The sequence below is a fragment of the Nicotiana tabacum genome, chromosome 23 (genome assembly GCF_000715075.1).
Source record: "Nicotiana tabacum cultivar K326 chromosome 23, ASM71507v2, whole genome shotgun sequence".
NCBI lineage: Eukaryota > Viridiplantae > Streptophyta > Magnoliopsida > Solanales > Solanaceae > Nicotiana > Nicotiana tabacum.
The window spans coordinates 6,451,680-6,459,813 of record NC_134102.1 but is presented as its reverse complement, the minus strand read 5'-3'; the positions used below and the strand labels follow the sequence as shown (position 1 = coordinate 6,459,813).

At 36.7% G+C, this 8,134-nt stretch overlaps 1 protein-coding gene across 1 annotated transcript; it reads right to left on the bottom strand.

The window, feature by feature from the left end:
* Positions 1–6,179: 6,179 nt before the first annotated feature.
* LOC142177022 (uncharacterized) lies at positions 6,180–6,932 on the bottom strand. Its single transcript, XM_075245480.1, has one exon. The coding sequence runs from the start codon at positions 6,930–6,932 to the stop codon at positions 6,180–6,182; it is 753 nt and encodes a 250-aa protein (XP_075101581.1).
* Positions 6,933–8,134: the final 1,202 nt, after the last annotated feature.

Genomic DNA, 8,134 nt, shown 5'->3' with positions numbered 1-8,134 from the left:
CTTGATAACGCTGGATTTACCCCTTGATTTTTGGTCCTTCCAGTAATAGCAACTTGATTGATCATCTTGCAAGATTTTCGATACTTCTTTTCCGCTTCAATCAATCTCGGATTGATTTCCTTGTCTTTGATTGATTCCTTCAATCTTGGATGCTTTCCTTGAGTTCCTTTAGTTGATTCCTCCAATCTTGGATGCTTTCCTTGAGTCCCTTTACCAAGAGCAATTATATTATTTTCATCTTTAAAACTAAAATCTAACAATCTCCCCCTTTTTTATGATGACAAAATAATATATGTAAACATCAGTTGACTTCGCTATATTTTACTCCCCCTCAATGAGTGCAGTTGACTTTGCTATTGAGACTACTTCCTTTAGTCGACTTCTTCTGCAAGATTTATGACTCTCCCTCAAAAGATGCCGTCGACTTCTTCTGCAGGATCTATGACTCACCCTCAAGAGGTGCTGCGTGTACCTCTAGTTGACTTTCATGCATGTACATGCACGACTATATATAAATATATCCTTTCTCCCCCTTTTTGGCATCAACATAACAGCAGATAACAACATACTATATACTAAAACAGGATTTATAGCATGATATGCTTGCAGAGTTATGGCAAAACAAAACAAAACATCATCCAACGACTAGTTATCCAGTCCAAAACAGCACCGCAAAAAATATTGTCTACAACTTCCATATTAACGACGCAAGAAATAGGTAAGAGTGTTGCAAATCACCTCCTTCAGTTGATCAAAACTGGCACTGGCTGAGACAGTCACTCCATCAAGCATGTTGTGTACCTCCTTGAATGCCTTGACTGTATTTTCCCTAATTCTGAGAACTGCAACTCTTATCTTTGACACATCAGACCATATTTATTTAGAGATTGCATGAATGTCTCCAACAGTGGACTGGGTAGCAGAAAGAAGATCTTTGATGGCGGACAGCTGATTGTCAATGGCAGCAAGTTTCTCAGCAAGGTCAGGGTTACTAGGACTATGATGGAAAACAGAGGGTTTGGATTTTGATACAGGTTGAACAAGTTTGACATGACCTTCTTGCTTCTTAATCCATGAGCCATTCATATACATATACCTCATACTCGCAAACACTCTGGAATTGTAAGATTTTGAAACATAGATGAAGGGATATTCAGAGATGGAGATATTATGAGCTTCCAGAATGTGAGTGATGGTCATGCCATAGGGAAGACTGGTGGGATCATCAGCACTTGCAATCATAAAATTGATGACCGAGGAGGATAGTTTGATCTTGAGTTTTGTCACAAGGCAATAGACAAGAAAAATATCTTTTTGAGAGAAGGTTGAGAAAGAACTAGTACGAGGAAGCAGAGTAGTTACAACAATGTGGGCTAGAACACGAGTTTCAAAACTAACATCACTTGGACCTAACTGGTTTGGGAGAGATTCAGATGGACACTCAGCAATACACCGTTTTGCTTGATCAAAAGAGATTTCAAAATCATCAAGCCAGGAATTTTTAAAAAGCATGGGAACACCAGAACACTTACACTAGAAAATTGAGTCAAACATGGCACAATCAAGAACAATGCGCTTCCCTAACACTAAGGATTCGAACTTGTCACACTTACTAGAGTGAATATTTGCATAAAACATTTTCACTAGGGGTTCATAAACTTTAGGAGGGGGAACAAAAAAGAATTTTGACTAGTCTTGATAGACGAATAGATCTTTTACCTTTCAATTTAGGGATTCCATGTCATCAAGGTTGACTACCCTCCCATGAGAAATTGGCTTTTCTTTCAAAGCGATGAAAAAAATACTTGTTTGGAGAATCCCAGAAATTTAGGTCAGACTCTAAAGAGCTGGAGAGATCTATTTTCGACTTCTTTGGAGTAAAGGATTCAGGGGGTTCTTCCATAGTTTTTTTCCCAAGGCTTTGTCTCTTAAAGTATGGGAATGATCTGAGAGGTCCGCCCGAGAGGAGGCAAAACCTTCTGAATGTTCGGACCCTAGGTCTACTTGTTCTGGAGGCTGAGAAGGAGGTTTTGCTCTGGAGCGAGTACTCTTCCTGGTAGAGGCAGAGGGAATTTTGGAGTGTTTGGCCATGGAAAAGCTTTGGTTGAGGAAAGCTTTTGGAGAGGGTTTCTAGGCGATAAAGACGATGTAGATTAAAAAATAATTCCAGGTATTAAAAGAAGGGTTTCTGACGGTTGAGTACAGAAAAAGGATGGGGTGTTAGTGATCAGACGTGATGATTGATTTTCCTTCTTTGAACTCTGCAACTGATGTGAAAAGAGAGGAAAATAGAGGGAATTCGGAGGCGCAATTAATGATTAAGAAATGAGCATTAGCCATATAGTAACACATATGCCCTAATATTAATGATTAATGCAAATAATACTAAGTAATTCTCTTAAAAAGCAGAATTTGTCCTCTAGTAAAGGCTTAGTAAAAATATATGATAATTGATCAGTAATTCCAACAAAAGATAGTTCTATATTTTCCTTAAGGACATGATCCCTAATAAAATGATGCTTGATGTCTATATGCTTTGCCCTAGAATGATGCACATGATTGTTTGAAAGACATATAGCAATAAAGTTATCACAGAAAATTGGTATAGGTTTAAAGAATAATTCATAGTCACCCAATTGATGAGACATCCATAGTAATTGTGCACAACATTGTCCAATGACGATATACTCAGCCTCAGTTGTGGATAATGCGACTGATCCTTGCTTTTTACTATTCCAAGATATCAGTGCCTTTCCAAGTAGTTGGCATGTTCCACTGGTACTTTTTCTGTCTTCCTTATCACCTGCAAGATCAGCATCTGAAAAACCTTCTAGTTTAAAATTGTTAGAGCGTGGATACCACAATCCATGAGAGACAGTTCCAATAAGATATCGAATAATTCTCTTTATTGCAGTCAGATGTGATTCTTTAGGAGCTGACTGAAACCTGGCATATTTACACACACTAAACATAATATCCGATTGACTAGCAGTTAGATAAAGAAGTGAGCCAATCATTCCACGATACTTAGTTTCATCAACAGGATTTCCCTGTTCATCTTTGTCAAGACTGGTTGAAGGACTCAATGGTGTGCCAATAGCTTTGGCATTGCTCATACCGAACTTTTGAATCAACTCCTTTGTATATTTTGTCTGACATAATGTTCCTTCTTCAGATTGTTGAATTTGAAGTTCAAGAAAGAACTTTTGCTCCCCCGTCATACTAATTTCAAACTCGCTTTGCATAAGATTTGAAAATTTCTTGCACAAAAGAGGATTAGCACTACCAAACATATTATCATCAATGTAAACTTGAATAATGAGATTACCTTCTGATGATCTTTTAATAAACAGGGTAGTATCTACTTTACCTCTTGTAAATCCGTGATCAATAAGAAATGAGCTAAGTATTTCGTACCATGCTCGTGGAGTTTGTTTCAGTCCATACAGCGCTTTGGTCAGTTTATACACATGGTAGGGAAACTTTGAATCTTCAAATTCAGGAAGTTGTTTCACGTATACCTCCTCTTCAATGAAACCATTCAAAAAGGCACTTTTAATATCCATCTGGAACAACCTGAATCTTTTAAAGGATGCATATGCAAGAAAAATTCGTATAGATTCCAGTCGAGCTACTGGAGCGAAGGTTTCTTCATAGTCAACTCCTTCTTGTTGAGAGTATCCTTGAGCAACTAATCTGGCTTTGTTTCTTACAACTTTTCCATCCTCATTCATCTTATTTCTAAAGACCCATTTTGTTCCAATTACAAGAGCATTTTCAGGCTTGGGCATCAATTTCCATACTTGATTTTTGTCGAATTGATCTAGCTCTTCCTGCATTGCTTGCAGCCAGCTCGAGTCTTTCAAAGCTTCCTCTATTTTCTTCGGCTCAATCTAGGAAATCAGTGCTATGTTAGCTTTCTTCATCAGAGCTCCCCTGGTTTTTCATTCCTTCACTTGGATCCCCAATGATGAACTTTTGAGGATATTCCGATTCAGTTCTCCATTCATTTGGATGAACTGTATGAGTAGTTGAATCCTATGGAGGTTCTGATTGATTGTTGCTAATCTCATTAGTTGATTCTACCACACTGTCAGGTTTATTAGTCGACTCTTGAGATTTGCTTATTTCCTGAATTACATATGTTTGATTTTCATCACCTGCAATAATTCCTTTCTCGGCCGAAGTGTTATTCTCATTAAAGATAATATGTATTGACTCTTCTACACACAATGTGCATTTATTATAGACTCTAAAAGATTTACGATTCAATGAATAACCCAGAAAAATACATTCGTCACTTCTTGGATCGAATTTTCCAAGATTATCCTTACCATTATTATGAATGAAACACTTGCTTCCAAAAGGATGAAAGTAACTTATTTTGGGTCGTTTACCTTTCCGCAGTTCATAAGGAGTCTTCATCAGGATGGGTCTTATGAGACATCGATTGAGGATGTGACAAGTTATACTTACTCCTTCTGCCCAGAAGTGATTTGGCAGTGAATATTCTAGTATCATAGTTCTTGCCATATCCTGTAAAGTCCTATTTTTCCTTTCAACAACTCCATTCTGTTGGGGTGACCTTGGAGCAGAGAAGTTGTGAGTGTATCCTTGATCGTTGCAGAAATCTTCAAATGCTCTGCTTTCAAATTCTCCTCCGTGATCACTTTGAATAGTTGTAATAAGATATCCCTTTGAATAGTTGTAATAAGATATCCATTTTTTCTTTTGACCTTTTTACAGAAGATCTCAAAAAATTTCAAAGCTTCATCTTTGTGAGATAGAAAAATCACCCAAGTAAAACGTGATTAATCATCAACAATAACAAATGCATATCGTTTTCTTCCTATGCCAGCAGTTCTAGTAGGTCCAAATAAGTCCATAAACAGAAATTGCAAGGGGTTTGAAGTGGATACAACATCTTTATTTTTGAAAGAATTTCTAGTTTGTTTTCCAATCTGACATGCATCACATACATGATTTCTAGAAAAATTAGGTTTGGGTAAACCAATAACTAAATCATGCTTGGAAAGTTTTTTCTATCAAATGCATGCTTGCATGCCCAAGTTTCTTATGCCATAACCATGGATCATCAGATATGGAAGTTAAGCAAATATGACCATCTATATTTTCAAAACCATCAAGAATATAGATATTTTCATACCTTTTACCTGGGAGGATTATTTTACCTGTCTCATCTTCAATAGCACAACATGTTTTCTTGAATTTTACTTCATACCCTGAGTCACATAGCTGACTTATACTCAGAAGGTTGTAGTTAAGTCCGTTAACAAGATAAACTTCAGTGATATCACAGTTATTATTGAAAGCAACTATTCCGGTACCAACTAACTTTCCTTTTGAGTCATCACCAAATTTGACAGTTCCTCTATCTATTTTGGTAACTTCTTTAAACATGTTTTTGTCACATGTCATGTGACTGGAACACGCACTATCCAAGTACCATTTTCCTTTGCGACTCCTTCTGTGGTATTCCTGCAAAATATAATTATCACTTCCTTTTAGGTACCCAAGCTTGCTTGGGTCTTTGTTGGTTAGTATTACTAGATTCAGGATTATTTTTGGGTTTTCAAATCCATCCTGAGACATTTGACTTACGAAATCGACAAAAAGAATATTTGTGTCCATTTTTATTACAGTAGTGACACGTAGGACTTGATCCATTTTTGGTTCTCCCATTTGTGTCAGTACTAGTGGATTGTGTTCTGGTTGGTCCTTTTTCAGTTAACTTGTAAGTCGTCTGGTTCGACTTTATAGAACTATGACTGGTGGATTTGTGCATGCCATTGAGTTGCATTTGCAATTCATCAACTTCATCTTGAAGTACTTCTTTTTCAATTTCGCATACTTCAAGCTTGAGTTTCCAGTCTTTTATTTCTCTGTTGAGTCTCTTTATTTCATTCATCATATTTTGAGACTTTTACAAAGTAAGGTCAAGAATATCCTGTAATTCATTACATCTTTCACAGCTAAAATGTCTTACCTCGCTTGTTTTCACCTCGTGCCATGAAACAATTCTCGTTGTCATCTTTGCAATCATCATCTGAGATGTCCTCGTATGTCCAGCACCCTGAGAGCTTGTTCATGTCGTTTTCCAAAATTATCATGAAGCATAGATTTGCTATCTCTTCATGTTCAGAACTGTCTTTATCACTCTAGCTTCCAAATGATTTGTTCTTATTAAACCCTCTGGAGACCTTTCTTTTAAGCTCAGGACATTCAGCTTGAACATGCCCAAATCTTCTACATTCATAGCATTTGCCATCATTTTTGTCTTGTTCATTGTATTGCCTACTTCGCCTGGGTGGTATTCTGCCTCTTTTTGTATTCCTGTATCTCCTCATTAAACCATCCAGGTTCTTTGATACGATGACAATTTCTTCTTGAAGAGCTTCACGGTCGTCATCAATATCATTGTCCGTTCTTTCAGTTGTAGCCTTGAAAGCAACTGTTTTCTTCTTCTCTTCTTGATTTGTTTTCTTGAGATGAGTTTTCTCGAAAGCTATAAGTTCTCCTCGAAGTTCATCATATGATAATTTGTTCAAATCCCGTGACTCAAGAGTAACTACCTTTGTCTGCCAAGTAGTGGGCAGACTTCTCAGAATTTTCCTAACTTGATCACCACTTGAGTAGGGTTTGCCAAAAGCTTTTAGATCACTGATGATTTTGCTAAATCTGGCAAATATTTCTTCGATAGATTCTCCTTCTTTCAACTGGAAAAATTCATAGTCATGGACCAACATGTTGATATGGGTTTCTTTCACTTTACTGGTTCCTTCATAAGTGACTTCAAGTTTATCCCACATCTTTTTGGTTGTATCACAACTGGAGATTTTCTCATATTCCTCACCACTTATAGAATTATAAAGTAGATTCCTTGCTTTAGCATTAACTTGCACAACCGCCATTTGTTCATCGGTATATTCATTTATATCTTCAGGATCAACGGGTGGTTGAGCGGCAGCCGGTAGTGGGTAATTCTCCTTTTTGATAACTCTTCAAACCTTGACATCATAAGATTTTGCATATATTTCCATACGCACTTTCGAGTGAGAGAATTTTTATCCATTGAAGTATAGTAGCCTCACTTGCGATGTTCTTTCCTGAAAGAGTGCTCCGACAATAACTTGATTTGCCATAATCTTTTCTCACAAGTTGTTAAGCAAAAGAAAAAGTGTGAGCCTTGCTCTGATACTAATTGAAAGTACAAGAGGTGAGGGGTGAATTGTTTATTTTTATATTTTAATAGCTACTAGTTGACTAGTTTTCTAATTAGTCGACTAGATGTAATAACGAAATAATAAGAAGAGTAGAAATTAAAATACAGAAATAAAGTGCAAAAATTAAAGACACTGGAATTTTTATACTGGTTCGGATTCAATGTGAATCCTAATCCAATCTTCTTGAGTTGCAAGGGAGTTCTCTTTCAGTAAATGAGTTTCTGGAGTACAATCGTGAATGGTATGGTTTACACCAATGGCTCAGTTTCTATGTCACTCATTTCTTTTGATACAATGCCCCACCAGTATTTTCCTCTCTTTCTTCTCTAACTTGTTACACATCAGATCTAATAGAGCTACAATGTTTGTTTGCAGTAGAACAAAGAGAGGGTATTTGGTTCGATCAAAGTATACTTTTCTAAGGCTTAAGGATGTGTATAAATACTTTGTAAGAGGCCGTTGCTGAAGAGATATTCCAACTCAAGAGATTTGATCCTTGGAAAGAGATTGATTCTTTCCAAGAATAAGGTTATTTGTCGTTTCTCTTCCTTGATGAAATGACTTTAATAGCTTTCCTTCTACAGGTCTTGATAGCGCCGAATTTACCCCTTGATTTTTTGATCCTTCTAGTAATAGCAACTTGATTGATCATCTTGCAAGATTTTCGATACTTCTTTTCCGCTTCAATCAATCTCGGATTGATTTCCTTGTCTTTGATTGATTCCTTCAATCTTGGATGCTTTTCTTGAGTTCCTTTAATTGATTCCTCCAATCTTGGATGCTTTCCTTGAGTCCCTATACCAAGAGCAATTATATTATTTTCGTCATTAAAACTAAAACCTAACAAATAACAAGTAAGCGATCTATTTTCAATCCCGTTAATTATCATT

Coding starts and splice junctions, on each gene's coding strand:
- LOC142177022 (XM_075245480.1), bottom strand. CDS start 6,932: ATGGCGGTTGTGCAAGTTAATGCTAAAGCAAGGAATCTACTTTATAAT.